Source organism: Melopsittacus undulatus, chromosome 1 (assembly GCF_012275295.1).
Source record: "Melopsittacus undulatus isolate bMelUnd1 chromosome 1, bMelUnd1.mat.Z, whole genome shotgun sequence".
NCBI lineage: Eukaryota > Metazoa > Chordata > Aves > Psittaciformes > Psittaculidae > Melopsittacus > Melopsittacus undulatus.
This window is the reverse complement of record NC_047527.1, coordinates 86,409,196-86,429,015: the sequence shown is the minus strand read 5'-3', so window position 1 is coordinate 86,429,015 and position 19,820 is coordinate 86,409,196. Positions and strand designations below refer to the sequence as shown.

Here is a 19,820-nt window from a genome sequence, read left to right as displayed (position 1 = left end):
GCAGGTGAGAGGGACAGAAAGGCTGAGGGCATGCACTGCCCATCTGGCACATCCTCTTTGCAGGTAGGTGTGCATTTAAGAAATTAGCCAAAGCTTGAGCTTTGGCTGGCAGCTATGTAGTGTGGTTGCAAGGTGAATTTGTGCTTAAGCCTGTTTATTCATTACTTCTGAGGTAATCATATACATAGTTTTCTCCACAGTTGTCTTTCCTTGGAATACAAGGTGTCGGTTTGCTGAATTTCCTTTCAGTAGCAGTAACTAGGTACAACAACCCTTACAAAATGAGAAGGGTAATTGATGCAACTGGAATGTTTGACACATGCATAGCTAGGACTAAATAGCAAACACCTCTGTACAAGCCTTTCAGTTCTGTTTTACATAGTAAGATCACTGCAGCATAAAGTAATGGACGTGCTAATCTGTGCAAGGTCCTGTCCTGTGAATATCCTCATGGAACATAGGATGACTTACACAAATCATGCAGTCTAGCTTTTAAATACTCCTTGCTTTTTTGATGGTGCCTCAAACTGACATATACATTCACTAACAGGCTATCTGCTTCTTTCTGAAGAATCCACCTTTCAGTATAATAATATCAATTGTGTGCTGTCAGTCTTACCCTTAGAATGCTATACCTTTTCCTTAATTGGTCATAAACGCCATGAATCTTCTACCACATATTAAATACGTCATTTTGTGTAATTTTGATACCTTCATCAGTTTGAAGGGAGATGCTCAAAGTTACATTTCCATCTTCCTGTTTAAAAACAAAAAACCCACCAGTTTCTCGCATCTTATTATGTGAATGATTGTGAATTGACAGAAAAAGATCTCTGAACCAATATGCAGGGAAAGAAAATATTTTCCCTTGGAAACTGTTACAGAAAAAAAAAATCCCTCCCCCCTCCCAGATCTTTCAGATTTAATATTCTTGGGCTCTCTACCCATTGTTTTTCAGTGAATTATCTGTCAAAACTTGTTTTTAAACTGTAGATATCCTTTAAGGTAGTGTGTATACTTTGAGACAATCCCTGTAGTTACATAATAATGTTAGATACTTAGAGTGAAATGCTTTTGTAGATGTAATAAATGGAAGCTTCTCATACCTACTCAGAAACCACTGGTGTATTTATTCATGTGTTCTCTGCAGGAAATGGAGACTACTATAGTAGTGGAAATGATCTGAATAATTTTGCTAATGTCCAACCTGGTGAGATGAAGAAAATGGCAGATGATGGAGCAGCATTACTCAAGTAGAACATCTTGATTTCGTATATATAAAAGTTACCATAATGGGTAAAATATAACTTGCTGGCATTGTTCAAAAACATGGCAGCAGGGACACAGTTAAGCTACGATACATCCATTTAGATGACTCTAAGGGCTCACCATGTGCATAAACAAAAAGAGCATGTGGGAGAATTAGTGTTAATTGTATTAAATAAATGAGGAAATGAGATGAATATTGGAAACTTTAAGTACAATGATGCTAAAGACTCAATTTTAGTTTTTAGACTCAATTTTAGTTTTTAGTCCCCAATATACATGCAGATAGGATGACAAAAAACCAGCTTTGACTGTATAGTTTGTATGCTGCAATGAAAAATTTGTGGGGTTTTTCTTTCTTGTTACTATGCAATGGTGTCTACACTAGCAGGTCATGCCAAAATACCTTCAGTGTCACACTGCTTTGAATAGAGACTGAGTATAACGAGCTTGTTCCATCTTTGGGTCTGAATTTACTTTAGTACTTTATTTTCTGTGGCCAAGGAAATTGGGGGCATCACTTCACACAAAGACTGAAATGCTTTTGTGGGACAAACATGTTCATTTCTTCCCTATTTAACCAGATTTTCTCTTCTCTTCTTTATGTGATGATTACATCTGAGAGATGCTTACTAGCTGTATTGCTTCCTCAAGCACTTGCAGTTGATGGAAAATCTAAAATACACAAAAAGCAACAATGATTTTGGGGTTTTTTTAAGGATGAACTGCAAACAAAGTACTCAGTTTTGCAGTTTTCACTTAGCCCAGCTGTCTGTGGATCACAGTTGCCCCTACAAAGTGATAACAATGCAGCCTGAGTCTGCTGCAAAGATGTTATTCAGTGGCATCTGGCAAGTGTTCCAGCCTGCAGTGTTTTGTAGGGTGTTAGGCACAATGTATAGTCTCACATGTACTTTATGATCTTTTATCTTGCTCTTGTGAGAAGGCTGTATCTGCTACACTGTTACTATTACACAAGCAGGGTGCTTTATTATAACTACCGCACAGTGATGCCAGGGAAGTGGAGCTTTACCACACTGTTAACTTTTCAAAAATGCTATATTTTGAGAATGTTTTGCACTTCTTGACAAGTGAAACAAAATACGGTTTCTCAAACCCATACAGAACAGCATGAGGCAATTTGGTGTTGTGGTAGCATAATTTTGGTGCCTGCTGGGGCTTTACTGTAAAACAGTCTGTGATGGGAATGGATACCCCATGGATGGGGTTAACATGGATGTATAATCAAATGGATAGATAGGTCAAAAGACTGTTCTTGTTAGTTTTATTTAGTAACTGTAGCTGAAGAGGACAGCACTTTCATAACTTGATGGTAGGGATGAGGAGAGTTGTGCTGACATGTATGTGTTTGATTCTTAGTTGGTAAGGAAATGCGGGTATTTCAGATCTTGTCAGAGTTCATCTGGAAAAGGGTCAGAAACATGCTACATAGAATCTAGCTCATGGGTTTTGTTGTGCAGTATCTAGTCACATATTTTGAAAGTTGTTTATGTCTGATGAAAGACAGGGATGTCTCTTTCCTTTGCTTTAGAGAGTTCGTGGGTGAATTTATTGATTTTCCAAAACCACTGATTGCAGTGGTAAATGGTCCAGCTATTGGAATCACTGTAACCGTCCTTGGATTGTGTGATCTTATCTACGCTTCTGACAGGGTAAGTACATTACGTAGGTGATCCCAAGGCAGTCTTTAAATCCTCTTTCTCTAACTAACATTATTTGGCTTGGGTTAATCTCACAGAAAAGAGCACACAGGTGTAAAGGATTTTTATATTATGCCAAGGAACACCTGTATTAATTACTAGCACTGGGGTGTGTCAGCCAATGGTTAACAAGCACAGAATTTCCCTGCCATGGTTAGGTTATCAAGTTAATGACTCCAGCTTGGAAACTCTTTACTGTGTTAGTGAGTACAGTAAAGAATAGCTGATGTAAAATGATGGTTGTAAGGCCCCTTTCAAGTGTGGGATTACTATGGAAGTGCAGTAATTGGCATTTTATCTAATCTTAATTGTAAGGTAAGTTTAGAAAGGCTTTGGTTTATTCAACTTAAGATTCCTTTTAAAGTAACTTTCCAAATGCATAACCAAAAGCTATATTAAGGCATAGCACAGAATCCCATTATATGACTTATTTTTTATGTTCTCTGCTGTTCATTTATATAAAGTTATTAAAAGATAAACTTAACCCAAGGTCTTAATTCTAGGCAAGCTGCCTCTTGCAGGAGTGTGTGTAATGGGTGGTACTGTGACTCCTGGCAGCACTGTATCAGATTTTTCCTTGAAGTCCCTTCTGGATTCGGTTTGTCACTGTGAGACTAAAGACAGTTGAGTTGTAAGGGACCAACTCCTTCTGTTTGCACCATTACAGGATCAACTGGGACCATATCACCCTTCAGATACACTTGTATAATGTGCATGATTTATTCAGGCTGCTCTAGTTCCTAGATCTTTTACTAGGAGATTGTTGAGTTTTCCCTCTTCCTCCCTTCTCATCTGATCTTTTTTTTTTTTTTTTTTGCTGCAGGGTGAGCATATTGTTTCTGAATTTAAAGAGCAGACAATTTTCATTCTCCTTTACAACAGCTGTAGGTGCACTCAGCCATCAGTGTACTTAGACTATTAGATATGTCTCAGGTTTACATCCACTCTCAGCCTTCTCTTTTTCTTTTTTACCTAAACAGCTGTAACTCATTTGGTTTTTCCTCATGTGGCCTGCAGTCACATTCCTCTAGGCTCCTTCCAGTTGTTCTTCAAGCACAGTGGTACAGACTAGATGCATCCCTCCAGTATCTTACTGATGTGAAGTAGAGCAGAACTCTTCCACATTCTGCCAGCTGTATTACTGTTTTGACATCCCACAATATTGATTTATATACTTGTCATCAGCTCTACTAGCCAGATCCCTTACTTTAGAGTTGCCAATTAAACACTTGTTCATGTCATATATCACGTACTTGATATACGCTGTCATGGGAAAAAGCATCTTATTTTTGCCTTGTTTTCCTAAAAAAAAAAAAAGACTTAGCCTTTGCTTAGGTTAGTCTTCTTGAGAACTTTACTATTAACTTCAAATTTGTTGAAGCCTTCTGTCGTGGTTTAAGCCCAGCTGGTAACTCAGAACCACGCAGCTGCTCACTCACTCCCCTGCCATTTCCTCCCATCCCAGAGGGAATTGGAAGAGTGTAGCTCCCACAGGTTGAGATAAGAACAGTCTGGTAACTAAGGTATAACACAAACTACTACTGCTACCACCAATAATAAATAATGATAAGGGAAATAACAAGGGGAGAGAATACAACTACTCACCACCTGCTGACTGATACCCAGCCCCAGCCGAGCAGTGATCTGGGCTTTCCGGGTAACTGCCCCCAGTTTCTATACTGAGCATGATGTGCTGTGATATGGAATGGCTAGTCTCTGGCTGCTTTGGCTAGTTTGGGTCAGGTGTCCTGTCTCTGCTTCCTCCCGGCTTCCTGTCCTCCCTGACAAAGCATGAGATTCAAAGTCGTTGGTTGGAGTAAACAGTATTTAACAACATTAATTCTTTGGTCTTCCCTTTCCAGGTCTGTGAACTCCCATGCAATAAGGTCATTCTCATACAAATTAATACTCAATTTCACATTCTCCAGTAGTTTGGAGTGCCTTAGGCATTGAAATGGACAGCTTTGCTGTATCCAGGATCTGGTTTTATTCTCAGCCATCTATTCCTAGAGCAGGTCATTACCAGCCACATTTACAGTACACTGCACAGCCCAGTGTGACAATAGATCAGTGTTTTGGGTGTTAAGTTAGCATTGCCTTCTGTGCTGGGTTTTGCTCCAGTTCCTGGGGCACCAGTTTAGTATAGTTAATCTCCCCTTACTTAAGCATGCCCAGTACTAGCCTGTATCCTGGAAGATGTTGTCTAATCTTTTCTTACAAGGATATAAATACCACTTTCTTGCTAGGAATTCTATTAGTCTGTCTTACTGTATGGCCCTCTGCAGTACAGCAAGAGATTATTACTTTCTATTACAGTGCAACTTTTGCACTCTGTCAGCTCGTATTTTTAAATGAAAATTAAAGAAATAAGCATTTCTTTGCTTAATGTTGATATGAGTTATCAGAACAACATTCTGTAGTTTGGTGCTGACTTGCAATTAGGAGACTGTTTTGTGTGATCTCATGCTGCATTTCTGCCACAAGTTCTTTTAAATTTTCAAAACATTTGGGGAAAGAAGATTCAGTGACTTGAATTTTTCAGGAGTAGAATAAATGTAGTCTTACTTCAGAAGGCAAAATGTTTGGTAAGTTATTTGAGCTATGTATTTTAACTTTTCAGTTTTTGCACATGCAAATTAGTTTCTCTGAGCACTGTATTCAAATGAGGTAACTACATCAGTTATTATGAGAAGGGAACTGAATTACACATACAAAGTCAGATCTTGGGCACATTGGGAGAATGAAGCGGTGTTAGTGGATGGTGCTTAAACCTTTTGTAGTAACAGTTCAGCTGTATTTCTGGTAAACTAAATCCTACTACTTTAGTCTTATGCTCTGTTGTGAGGTTTCATTTGGTTTGTTCTTTCGTTTTGTTTTGTTTTGCCAGGCTACATTTCACAGCCCATTTAGTCAACTTGGGCAGAGCCCAGAAGGATGTTCCTCTTACCTGTTTCCAAAAATCATGGGCTTTGCTAAGGTAAGATTGTCTGCACTCTATGTGGGATCATCTGACCTTTGTCTGTTGGTATCCTCCAACTGTAAGAGCAAGTGGAGTCACAGCAGGAGTCCTGAGAAAGCTCCTGTTTGCAGCTTTTGAACCAAAGGTCAAGAAATGTCATAACAGTGTCAGCACTATATTAGAGCAGTGACCACTTTTAAAGCCATACTGTGAATCTGGTTAAGGTTTTTTTCTCATGGCTTCCTCCACCTTCTTGAGACAATTTTTGTATGGTGAAAGGTTGTATCTTTTGTCTGACAATGGGATGGAATGATGTAAAAAAGTAAGTGCTCTTGTAAGCAATGTCTTGGTAGACTGCCTTTCTCAGGTAAGGCAGCAAGTATTGTAGGGCTTCTTCCAATCAACTGGGAAACTCGTATTTAGCCATTCCTCCAACTGTGAGTGTGAAGCAATCCACTTAATATATTTACTTCCAAATATCTTCTGTTTTCTAATATGTTCTAATATATATTGGTTTTCTGTCCATACTCTTATTTGCTCTGTATACTCCAGAAACAAGGAAACTAAATTATAGTAACTACAAAAAGTGTGCTGGAGTTTAACCCCAGCCAGCAACTAAATAGCACACAGCCACTTGCTCGTTTCCCACTCTGGGTGGGATGGAGAGGAGAAATGAAAGAGGATAAAACCTGGGGATTGAGATAAGAGCAGTTTAATAATTTAAGTAAAATACAATAGTAATTGAAATAACAACACTCATAGGGAATAAAAAAAAAGAGAAGGAGTAAAACTCTGGAAACACAAGTGATGCACAACACAGTTGCTCACCATCTGCTGACCAATGCCCAATCTTGTCTTGAGAGAAGAGGAAAGGGGTACAAACTGAAACACAGGAAATTCCATCTGAACATTAAGAAATACCTTTATAGTGATGGTAACAATAAATGGGAACAAGTTGTGCAGAGATGCTGTGAAGTCCATCCTTGGGGTAGTGTACTTACCCTGGGGGAGTTGTCCTCAGATGTCCTTGAGGACACTTGAAACCTGACAGGACACAGCCCTGGGCAGCCTCCTCCAGCTGACCCTCCCTGAAGAGGGATTTGAACTAAACAGGATGTGGATATCCCTTCTAACCTCATCTATTCAGTGCTCTTTTCAGAGGGCAAATATTAATGATCAAGAGTAAAATGAATGTGACTTGGAAGCTTGTACTTTTTTTCTGTCAGGTTACTCAGGTCCTTTGTCTCATTGAATCACTCTTTCTACTTTTCTTTATATAGGCGAATGAATTTTTGCTTTTCAATAAAAAGCTGACTGCAGCAGAAGCCTGTGCCCAGGGACTTGTGACTGAAGTCTTCCCTGACAGAACTTTTCAGAAGGAAGTTTGGGCAAGATTAGAAGCTTATGCAAACCTCCCCAAAAATGTCAGTATTTTAAATTTTCCACCACCTTGTAAGCCTCTGGCATTCCCAGTCCTCCTGCCAAACTTACCTTGTTTCTTGCTCGGTTTCACTTTGTCCTTAGTTGAAATAACAAGGCTTAATATATTTTCCTTTAAGCACAGATCTGTCCCTCTGCTACTGGGAAGCAGATACCTCTCTTCTATCCTGGCTGAATCTAAGATGGTGCACTGTACACAGTGGCTGAAAAGCCTTAAAAACTGATTAATTAATCCACCTGCAGTCTCTGTGTGCACACCTTGGATGCCTCCTCTGAGATGTTTATTTTGGCAATTATTTAGTTTTAAGAGCCTTACCACCGAGTCTACAATATTAATTGCACTCTGTGCTCTGTGGGTGCTCAAGATGATGCTGGGTGGTTTTACTTTTTGCTGAATTCAGTCATTCTGCTCACTAGTTTAGGTTTTGCAGAATTGTGATAGTCACAATGTATTACTTTGCATTGTACAAGAGGAGACACTCCTGCCAGCTGCTGATAAAGTAGGTTGCATTTGGCACTGCAAATGGTTGAACAGGTTTCACTTCTTAAGTCCATCTCTCCTGAGTATGGACTGCTGTTTCCTTTCTCTGAACCACTTCCACCTTATTAGCAGTCTTGGTGATCAAATGCAGCAATTGCTCTGACAAAAGGTGACAAGAAGCAGTGTTAATACAATCTGGTTTGAGTTCCAAAGTGTTTATTGTTCAGTTTTATGAAACAGTATAGAAAACAGAACTTCCTAATGTGCCTGTTTTTCTCCTCTAGTCCTTGGCAGTGTCAAAGCAACTGTTACGAAGTATTGAAAAGGAGAAGCTCCATACAGTCAACAATAAAGAGTGCGAAGTCCTGAAGGAGAGATGGTTATCTGATGAATGTATAAATGCTATTGTCAGCTTCTTTCAGAAGAAAGCAAAACTCTAATCTTGACCAGTAAAATAATTCACCTTATGGCAGTGGCCTAATCTGCACTTACCATTAATAAACTTTCTCTTCAGTAATATGATTCTTATAACTTTTGATGTGGTATGTATCTGAGTACTGGGCTAAAACACAATGTTATGTGCCTTGGATCCGTTACAGATATACAGGTTGGGGTAAAAAAGGTTCATTACCTTATAGGCAGCAGTGATTTTTCTAAATAACACTAAAGCAGATTGTTTTCCAAAAGAAGCAACGGATGCAGTTGCACTGTATTTTGGTAATTCTTCAGTACTTGTCTTATAAGTGATTCTTTTTATTTATCTGTGGGGAAGGAAATACTATATTAATGAAGAAATAAATAGAAGTATTCAATTGCTGTTGTGTTGATTCTTACTCCTTCTGTTAAACATCCTCAGTGGGAGGGAAAGTAGGTCCTCAGGGTGTATTGATTTAATAGTCTTACAAAACTATTCACTTGACTGAGCTGATATTTGTTGTGATTTTTATGCTTCTAAACATAATCATGTTTTTCCACCAGTTGCTTCAGATTACCCAGAAAAATCCCACCAAAGATAGTATAGCCTTTTGCTGTAGCTATTTTGGAGTTAAATTAATGAAATTATTATTTTTGAAGAGAAAATTTCTCTACTGCTGGTGGATGTCTTTCTGGTAGGGGGTGTACCAGGCACTGCAGAGGACAGGGGCAGGCTCCTGGAAGCTCATGCCAGCGAAAGGAAATCATGGGGAAACAGCAGTTACTTGTCAAGAAAATGTCCTTTCAATGACAAAGAGCTGAAACTTGTGAAGAAAAAAAGCCACAACTTTAATTTCAGTACTCTAGACTGATCTCAAGAGCAGTGGCATGATTATAGCAGCAGAGGTGCAGCAGAAGTTGAGGTGGATGCTGGTTTCTCATCTGGGTGTGACTGCCAGCAGCACCAGGATTGGGAGCTGCTGGTGCACAGCAGCTCCCTGCCAGAAGCAAACTGCTTTGGGTGCCATCATTGTGCCTTGGTTGAGGTTTGTGGTGCTGGTGCCAGAAAGTTGCCTGCACATGGGCACAGACATGCATGTGCACTGCCTCACATAGTAATGAGCAGGTCTTAAAATCCAGACTTTGCCTCCTGTGTGATACTTAGCCATTGGGATTTAACCGCTGGAAAGGAAAAGAGAAAGTGATCAGAGCAAAAAGATTGAAGCATGGGTATGCATCATTCAGCTATGCTACAGAAGTATTAAATACATTTAGGGTTCTCCTTTAACCCTGTGATGGGTTAACCATAACCCTCTGGCAGTTGATGCTGCCATACATGAGTACCAGTGAAAGCAAGTCTGAGGATGGCAAAAGCAGGACCAACAGAAACATGGGAGGGGTGGAGAGGCAGAGACCTGAGGCTGGCTTTAGATCTGGCTGGCAGGAAAGAGAGGGGAAACAAAATAATGTCTTATTGCAAAACAACATGGACAAGGAGAGGGCATCCTTCCAGCAGATGTTAAGCAGCCAATGAACAGTGGGACTTTATCCCCCTTCCCTCCCTCTGCCCAGAGGGGATGTGGCCCAAGCCCCCAGAGCATGGTGATGGTAGGAAGGATGTTTCTGTGGGGTGACATACACTGCAGGGCCGGTGGGACTTGAGGGATGGCTGAGGTTCAGGGAATGGTGGCAGGAGTGACAAGGAGAGAAGAAGCTTAGGCAGAGATGCAGGGGGGAGAAAAGTGCTGCTGGCAGGCTAGGGAGGCTCAGGGCCACCATGATGTCCCAGCCCTGTGTGGCAGCAGCCTCTCCCATTCTACCTAGGTGTACCCTGCTGTGGACGGGACAGCCATTGGGCAAGGAGCCATGCTGAGGCAGTGGGTTGTCTGGTGGGGCCACACTGGCTCTGGGCAGGCATTACCAGGGCACCCCAAGGTGCGAGGCTCTGTACTGGCTACAAAATGGAGGCAGTTGCATGAGGAGAGGAGGAGGCCAAGAGCTGTGGCCCTGGCACAGAGCAGCTCTCGGGCTGGGGGCAGCACAGGGGACTGGAGAGTATGAGGTAACTTTGTCTTGCCAAGGCATTTGTGGCTCTCATGTCTCTTTTGTTGGTTGTTTTTTCACGCTGCTCACATGTGCCAGAGCTGCTTTCTGATATAGCACTGTGGTGGTGGCATAATGGTGGTCATTGATCACATAGCCAGGTTTAAACATTTGTTTAATGTTTAATTAAACAAACATTTGTTCAGTCTTCTTAAAACTCTTTATTAATGATAACTTTTAGTAATTTAAAGTGCATGAGCTATGTCATCAAGTGTATTTTGTATGCTTTTATGTTTCTAACATTGAATGTACAGCTCAGTTGTAAATATCCCATAAAGTGCCCCTCCCTTGCTCCAGCTGAATATGAACACTTCCATGAGCGTAATGCAAAAGACCTCAGATCTAAACATGGACTTCTAAAAGTTTTGATTCAAACAAGTTAGAATTTATGGTGAAAAACTCTAAACCTTGGCTATTCTTAAAAGGTTTCACGCACGTACAAAATTTCTTAGGTGCTTATGGTCAGACGGTCATGCACATGTATAATCTTGTCAAAATGAAACCAAATACTTCCATTCACAGACTTCTTGGAGCTTTAGGTTTCGTCTTTGATTTGCAAGAAAGCAACCTTTAAAATCAACTGTGTTGCCTGTAATAGATGAAATGTAGTATCAATATGTTTAAGCCCTAAGTAGGTGGAATAGGTAACATATACAGTTGAAAGCAGGTTTTATAGTGTTTAACATGATATCACTTTAATTAGTTGCAGTGGGACACACCTGTGATAGCAGTTCAGCACCTTCTCACAGAGAAGCTTATGCAGCACAAGATGAGGACTAACAGAACTGGAAGCAAAGTGTGCAGACCTTTGCAAGGCAATCAGTTTGGGGTTTGCCGAGGGCTGGGGCAAAAAGGCTAAGATTACTGCTGTCATATTGTATGAAATTTGGGGATTAAAACATAAATCTGTATGACTGAAAACGCAATAGCAGCGTGTCAGGTAGTACCTATTCTCTGGATCAAAGGGTGGGAGAGTCCCTCTTCCGACAGAAAACACCCAGACTCTTTCCAGGCCTTCTCTTGTTGCCACCCAAACGTGATGTTGAGACCTAGTATGCTGATGGGGACCTCATGTCTATTAGTCTGCCACAGGTGGGTACAGGTGTCATTTGAAGGAATGCCCAGCTGCATGCTGAGGGGATGCAGTGCTGTGTTTGTCCCTGCATGAACCCTCCTGTCATTCCTCAGGGGTGCCCCGAGCTCTGCACTCTGGGCTGAGATGTTCTTTCTGGGACTTGCAAAGCTCATGAACCAGCACTTCTCATGAGTGCAAAGTTTACATGCACCTATATTATGTTAGAGACATCTTGTGCTAAGAATGTAAGTAAGGTTTGTAGGAAGATATCCTTTGTTAGAGTGGTTACTGCAGTGTGAAAGATTAATTTTTTCCTGGCACATAGTTCTTTCTTCATGTGTGCTCAAAACCCCACTTCTTTTCTCCAAGTACTGCAGTTAGTTTTACAGAAGTTATTTTTCCCTGTCTAAAATCCCCATTTGTTCAAATGCAGACACAACATGTGAGGTATGTTGTTAAAAGCCAAGTTCAGCTCATTGAAACTAACAGACAGATGATTGCAGCAGTTTTCTAGGAAAAGATGAAAATGAACAACTAGGTGATAATTTCTGAGAAGTGTTTTCACATGCACTATATCCCAAGTTGGTTTGTTCTTTTTGCAGAACTCTTGTAGACTTCCAGTAGACCTACTGTTAGATTTGAGGTCATCTGAAAATAAGTGTAGCACAACAGAGGTGGACTTTGATGGCCAAATAAATTAGGCATCCTGGTTTATTTTGTATTCCTTGCATTCATTCTAAAATATATTTCTTATATTTAAACAAAACTATTTTCCTTACTTTAGCTAATTAAAAGTATCATTAAAGAAATAATGTTTCATGCCTGGAAAAAGACACATAATGAAAGCAAAATTGCAGTGAGCAGGTAAAATAATGTTTTAATAATTACATCAACTTAAATTGAGTAGTTAATGTCATAGCCATCCAGCCAGGCTGGACAGGTGAGGGCAATGCATGCAAAGACATGTTGGCAATCTAGAATTAAATATAAACATGTAATTATCAGCTTATATGTTTCATAATTAGAGCACTCAGAGGCCTTTTGTTAATTGATGTAAATTTGTTTTCATTAAAGTTAAGGGAGAGCGCTTGGGAGGTAACAAACAGTATGTTCAAGTAAAAGCCTTTAGTCTCTTCTAGAGCATGTTATTTTGAACTGTAGTTACAAAACCTCAGGATGCTTGTAGGTATTCAAGTGCACAATTAATTAACTCCATTGTTAGTGAGTGCAGTGCCTTCAGCAGATTCTCTATATACTGTCTGATGTAGGTTTCATTATTAAAGCAGTAGTATGGTCCCTTCCAGTCCAAACCATTCTATTTTTGTTTGGCTGTTCTATCAGTACTGGTCCTTCTCTTGGTAAGAACCAAATCAGTGCTTTCAATTGAAATCTACTCTCCTTATACACCACCTGTTCTAATGTATAGGAAGTGTTTATGTAGATTGAAAACTGCAACCCAAACTTTGAACAATTCACTTACATATCTTCCCTAAATGTCTATGTAGGTAAACTGATAGTATCTCCAGTTTGTATCCCCCATGATAGTATATGTTCACTTTAATTAACCTTTTGTGATGTGTAGAGTTTCATATTTTATTTCAATCAGTAAAATATCTGTTGCAAATGTATTTTTTAACCTGGCATTTTAGATAAAAGTGTGTGACTAATCCTACAGATATGAAATAAGCAATCCTTACCTATTGTTATAAAAGTTAATTTAAAAACCTGGAAAAGATTTGCATGGATTAAAAATTTAGAAATTAAAGTACTTAGGGAAATTTGGTGGAGTCTGTAAGAACATACCTAAAAGAAGATAACAAAACAATCTGAAAGCTGTTACAATTTGCATTGATTAAGGGGTATTTTTGCTGTCTCACAGCACTGCTGAATATTGTTCTATTTCCTTTTGACATTTAAAGTGATTAGACTTGAGTGACATTTTAAAACTTTTTTGAAAAGTACCTGAGTAACAAAAGGGCAGAAGCTAACTTCTGATCATATTGTTCCATTATCCCTGATCTAACTTGGTGTGATTTTACCTTTCTTTTGTGATACAAGGACAGAATGTGAAATTTTTCATCAAGGTCTACTGTTATACAAGGAGAAATAGCAGAAGATACAGTTAAGTACATGCAGTTAGTGAAGAGGATTTCTTGGAAGTCTCCCTGCTTTGCAATAATAAAATGGAACAAATCATAGTTTGTATTTGTCAAGGACAAGCTATATCTAATTTCCTTCATTAGTGTGTCTGGCTTGGTGCGTAACTGAAGAGCAGTGAATGTAATTTAAAGTTTAGTAAGGTTTTTGTGCTCGTTTGCTGTGAAGCTGCCATAAACAATTCTAGGAAATGTGATCTGGATTAAATCACAAGTATAGAGTTATAGAATTGTCTGAAACACTGTACTAAGCAGTAGTCACCAGGTTATCAAAGTGAAAGGGCATAGGCTGGCATCTGACAGGAGTTTATTCTGGTGTTGCTTTTGCTCAGTGTATCCATGAATGTTTTGGATGCCAAAAGAGAGTGTTGTATTATAAAGCATGTGGCTAACACCAAGTTTTAAGAATGCCTTGGTGATTTGGATTGTTCATGATCAACAGGCTGAATTTCAATAACGAGAAACACGTTTCCCCTCATGCTACTACTGCTGAATCTTCTTTTGGTGATTCTACTGGTCATTAGATTGTCTTCTAGTGATGCTGAAATTAGATACACTAAAACCTGACATAATTGCTCTAAAATTGTTACCTCAGAGCTATTTCAATAGCAACTATACTTTAGCAAAACCTGGAAGGTCAGCTGGAAAGAAGGTGAGAGATACATAGTTTGTTACCTGTGTTTTGCTCTCATGATTGATGCTAGTTCTGCAATTCTATGCTTTGCTCTGCAATTGGTGAATTGGAAAACCAAAAATTTGTCCTGTGCTGTGAATCCAGTGGGAACAGCATGGGAAAGGTCCTCTGCCTGCCCCAGCCTCCCCTGGCCCTAGGAGCACAAGAAGCTAAACTGGGTATGCACCTTCTTGTGGGAGTTCTGTTGGAAGTCTGCTACTCAGAACTGGTTTCAGTCTTTGGAGCTGAACATAGCTCATCCAGACTACAAGGATGAATGTTCCCTTTGGGAACACCCATTTTCATGTAGAAGGTAAAGAGCAGAGGACTGAATTTTTTTAAATAAACCTCACATTACGTTTTTACATTTTTTGACACTGGAGCGGATGAGTCGCACAGGAGATGGGTGATTCTATGACTCAGGTGACATTCAGCTTCTGATATTTTTAATAAAAATACCAATCTTGCGTTTGTGCTTGAGTGAGGGAAGCAGAGTTGAGTTTTAGTTGCTTGTAGGCATTGAAAAATAATTTGAGCAGTTAGTCCACATTTATTATATGCTTAAATCAACATAGCAGCAAATTCCAAACGAATCGTGTGGAGTACTGCTTTTCCCTCTTGTAACATGGAGTATCAACAACTGTACCCTTAGGCTACAGAGTACAATGACGGTCAAAATCTTTACTGGATTCAGCAGGGCAGAACACACAGGAATGAAAGAAATTAAAGAAAATAATGTATCTCTGAGAGTGAAAAGTAATGATTTGCCTAAATATTTCAACGCATGAAGTTAAAGCTGTAATCAATAGAAAATAATGGAGGATCTAATACCCAGACATGAAACCAAAATATTCCTCTCTTCTCCCTGACCCTCTATTCATTAGTCTTTACAAAAGGTAGTCTTTTCAAAACAGGATAACCACAAATTATGGTTTGATCTGTCTCCAGAAGGCTCTGGAGGGACAGTTGTCTCAGCTACCGGAAATGGAAGGAATGAAGTCTCTGACTACATTCCGGGAGAAGACCAAGACCTCACAGCTTCTTCCCCTGATGGTTGTCAGCAACAACCTATTTCTTCAAAGCCCATGCCTCAGTCAGCCAGGGCTACCTCCTTCTTCCTGTCTTCAGGCAGCTTTTAAGTGACAAAACTTTCCAGCTGCTGTGCATGTGAGCAGAGCTGTTCAAAATGTGTTCACTACTCTGGAGGGATGGGCAGGTGTGTAATGGAACACCCAGCACTGGCAGTTCAGCTGTGAGGGAAGTCAGAGCATCCCACATTGCTTCCATGAGCTCTGAGACACCCACAACACAAGCCATATACCTGTAAGGAGACCTTTCCCTTGCTCTGTGGCTGAACCAATGTCTCATTCAGTTCTTGTAGCAACTTCAGAGTTACAGCCAAGTACAGCTGCCTCTTACCCTTTCTGTACCATTCTATATGGACAATGTAGGACCAAAACCTCTCCAGAAAGAATTCAGTACCGTGTAAGCCTTTGTCTTGCCATGGCAAAGCTAAAATACATTAAAACTGAAAAAATATCTATGTTTTGAATTCCTACCTGTTTGTCAGTGAGTCTCATTCAGCATTGCTGGTTTAGTGGAGTTTAAAAGTTAAGTCAATAAGTGTTTTCCTACTGTTCAGAAGTGATGGGTAATACCTTAATGGAATTGAATACAACTGTGTTATAAAAAAAAATCAAATTTAATTAATTTTATATGCCAGACATTTTGTAAGACCTCCTGATAAAACAAGCTGGCACATAACCATCTTCATAAGGGCTTATCCTTGCTACAATTACAGCTTTTTAGGAAATATTTGTAGAACTGGACTAAAATGTGGCATATAGACTGCATGTTAATTACAGCTGCATTAATTCACATAAATATAATGAAACCGTGTAGAAGTGATGATACAGCTTAGATACGGAGTCTGGACCATACTCCAATTGCCTGAAACTGGTGTGGACTGAAAGAGTTTCAGACTCCAGTTGAATTACTTGTATTTACCTTGGTATAGATAGAATAACATACAGAATAGCTTACTGATAGCTTGGCTGTAGCCCAAGACCAAATAATGGGTGGGATGGTAAATCAAATAACATATGTGAATCATGGAATGGTTTGGGTTGGAAGGGACGTTAAAGACCATCTAGTTCCAATCTCCTGCCATGGCCAGGGACACCTTCCATTAGACCAGGTGGCTCAAGGCTCCATCTAACTCGGCCTTGAACACTGCCAGGATGGGGCAGCCACAACTTCTCTGTGCAACCTGTTCCTGTGTTTCACGACCCAACTGAGTCAAGTAAAAACATTTACCCCTCTCTCAGAATCTAGGACTAAAACATGTTCCTGTGACTTGGATTTTACAGGACCATGTCAACTATTCCAAGAAACCTCCCTGAACTTTTTATGGGTAAATTACTTGAATTCATGTCTGTTGTTTCCATTAATGTGGTTGTTTAGGCTGCATCTGTTTCTCTCTGTGTACAGGATCTTCTCACACATGAATTTCACTAGTTTTTGTCACTTTAAGTATCAGCTGTTGCTTCAGGTATGCAGCTCTTCCCTGAGAGGTCTTAAATTGCTCTTAATTGCATAGGTGCAACTACTGCTTAATTTAACACATGATAAGTGAATTTCTAGATTATTTTTGAAGAAAAGCCTTAAGAAAAAAAGCCTCATCTTGGCATTGTTGGGGATTCTCATGTAAACATATATGGATTTTTATTTAAGCTTTTATGAACAGAAACATATTAATAATGCACAAATAGGAATGGATTTGGTGCATCAGCTTTCATGAGCTAGCAGAGCAATTTGAGACAGTGGGTGAAATCACACATTTCCCATCCTGTTAGAGCACCTGGATGCTCTGTAAAAGAGGCAGGGAACTCTGCACATCAATTTGCTTTGCAGATTTATGTAATTTAAGCCTCCTAGGGGAAGAAAATGTATAGGCATCATGCATGTTTCAGATTTAACTTAAAAACTCACCAAAAGAATGACTAAACTGCCATTTTCCTGCATGTAGGAGATCATTCAAAGGAATAGCAATTGAAGAAACTCCTTCAGCCATCGTGAGACACCTTTGTTCAAGAGGCTGAAGAGAAAATTGCCTTTCCTGGATTCAGCCAGCTGGCTTCATCAGTGTCCTGATGTTACAGCTGAACCCAGAACAATCAGTCTGGATAGTAAATCCAGACTAAATTTAGTATAATTGTTTATGGAATTCTCTGTGTGCCACCTTTCTGGATGTCTAGTAGATACACAAGTAAACATGGTATGAAGATCAGCTTGGCTTTAGTTGAGCAGAACTTTGTTCTTGCCCATGAAGGGTCTGCAGCCCATATGTAGAGCTGTTCTATATTAAGTACCTTTTCTGCATAATGTTTCTAGGATGAGCTTTATTTTAACATAGAAGATAGAGTGCAGAATATCTGAGCTACAAGCGTATTTAGATACGGTAAAGCTCCTTTTACAGGTACCATGTGATATTCAGCTTCCTCATTTGAGAACAAGAGCAGAACAGAGATATTCACAGTGCTGAAAGCCATTGTCAAAAGTACTTGCAGAAGAAACTTGTTTTTGTCAAAAATCATGGATACTAGTCCTGCTGCTCCTGCTTGTAATGTGTTTACTACCATTCTTATGCTTTGGTACAGTTCGACTTGAATTCAGATCACTACAGCACTGATTCCCAGTAGGCTACCAGCGAGCCTGCTTTCTTCAGGGTATTTTTCCTTTCGTATACCTGCACGAGAAGCTGCACTAACCCAGTTTTAGACCCCTATACACCCACCTGTTAGGGTGCAAGTAAGCAGCTGTATTTCCAGCTCATGCTAACTAAAACTCACCCAACATTAAGACAAGGAGTTTTACAAGTGGCAGAATTAGAAACTGTTAGAAAAGGGGATATGCAGAATGCCAAAGCCTATTAACATTTATTTTTCTAGACAGCAGATGGCTTAAAGTGGTTATGACTTTCCACCAATGCAGAAATTTACCTGCATCTTCTAAGAAATTGTACTGCTGCCTGATAATGTACCACGTTCTATAATACATTTACCTATCCAAGGGACAAGTCTGTTGTAGCTGCAGCTCTAAATAGGTTTTCAAAGGCTTGTAGAACATGTCAGTTTCACTAGCAGTCCATGGGAAGATCCAGTTCCTGTAATGACACACAATTAGGGTTTCTGGCATGTTGCTGGAAATCAGAGTGCTTTTTTTTTTTCCTGAAGAGGAAGACTGGCTTGCCCCTTGCAATTACAGAGAAAGCACAGTAGAGTGTACCACAGGCTCCAGTGGCTGCCATTCCCTCCTTGCTCTTAACAGGACCCCTTAGAGTGGAAACTGCAGGCCCCTTGCACACGCAGTTGGGGGCAGGGCAGAAGAGCCAAGAGTTTCCTTTATTTTGGCATGACTGCAGACATGTTCCTGTGCCAAACAACCTCCTTTCAACTTGTTTCCTCTCATGTTTCTTTTTAAAGCCACATGGACTTTCTTTACTCACAATTCTTAGTAGCAACTACCAGTCCCATTCTTTCAACAGGGTGTACTTCAGCTGCCTTCAGTTACCCCCACCCAGTTTCTTGTTACAAGCTGAATTTGTTGCACTCTCTCTTCAAAAGTAACACTCTCAAGATTGAACCACGAACAGTAACAAAATAGATTGTGACTGTGTTAGTATTTACTTTCTGGGTTATGACCTATTTATTTCTACCTATCCCTAGGTAGCTTTACATAATTTCTCATAAACTGAACACTGAATCTTTGTAAATGTTCATCTGTCTTCACTATCTCATAAATTATTAGCTCATACCTACTTTATAGAGAGATATGGGGCACAATCATCAAAATCAGTGTTTAGGAGCAAATACTTGAGACAATCAAAAGCTCAAAAGGTGTACCATGGAAGTAAGGGATGAGTTTTTAATTTAGAAAAAGTAATTATTTGTCAGAAGTTTAAATTGAATTTTAGTTATTTAAGTACTTAGATGAGCAAAACTGAGATGGGAAAGTCTGGTAGTTTTGCTTCTGATCCCACATAATAAATATAACAAATATTCTGAGATTAATAATTTGATATATAATTTGCAAGGAAAGAAATTAAAATACACACCCCATCCCACTTTAGCATACTGCTTCTCCCATCTGACTAGTCTCAGTTTGTCTCTTACAAACATTTATCTATTAGTATCTCTGGCTTCCCTTCATTATTATATAAGGTAACTCTTTTATCCCCTAACTCATCTGAGCAAGCTCTCCCTATAAAGGATATAAAGAAAGGCATGGAGAAAATCAAAGTGAAATCCAAATCAATTCTTTGGTGATGCTGGGGAGAGATGCAACTTAATGAAAGGCAACAATTCCATTTTACACATAATTCAGGAAGACTTTTTCACAGATCCTTTAACACCTCTAATACGCAAGCAGACAACCCCCTTCGAAGAATTACACTCGGTTTTAATGCACTTTAAAATTGTTCATAAATTCAGCACCTTTGCAGTGTGACTTTTATAAACACAGCAAAAGACA

At 39.6% G+C, this 19,820-nt stretch overlaps 1 protein-coding gene across 2 annotated transcripts in view; it reads left to right on the top strand.

Annotated features, from left to right (window-relative positions):
* ECI2 (enoyl-CoA delta isomerase 2) overlaps positions 1–8,684 on the top strand; it is a 32,984-nt gene extending 24,300 nt beyond the window's left edge. For both annotated transcript variants that reach the window (XM_031049680.2, XM_005149918.4), the window contains exons 6-10: positions 1,151–1,253; positions 2,819–2,939; positions 5,875–5,964; positions 7,227–7,370; positions 8,152–8,684. In XM_031049680.2, coding sequence (XP_030905540.2) covers positions 1,151–1,253; positions 2,819–2,939; positions 5,875–5,964; positions 7,227–7,370; positions 8,152–8,307 — 614 coding nt within the window. In that variant the 3' untranslated portion in view covers positions 8,308–8,684. The remainder of the gene's footprint in view (positions 1–1,150; positions 1,254–2,818; positions 2,940–5,874; positions 5,965–7,226; positions 7,371–8,151) is intronic.
* The last annotated feature ends 11,136 nt before the right edge of the window (positions 8,685–19,820 follow it).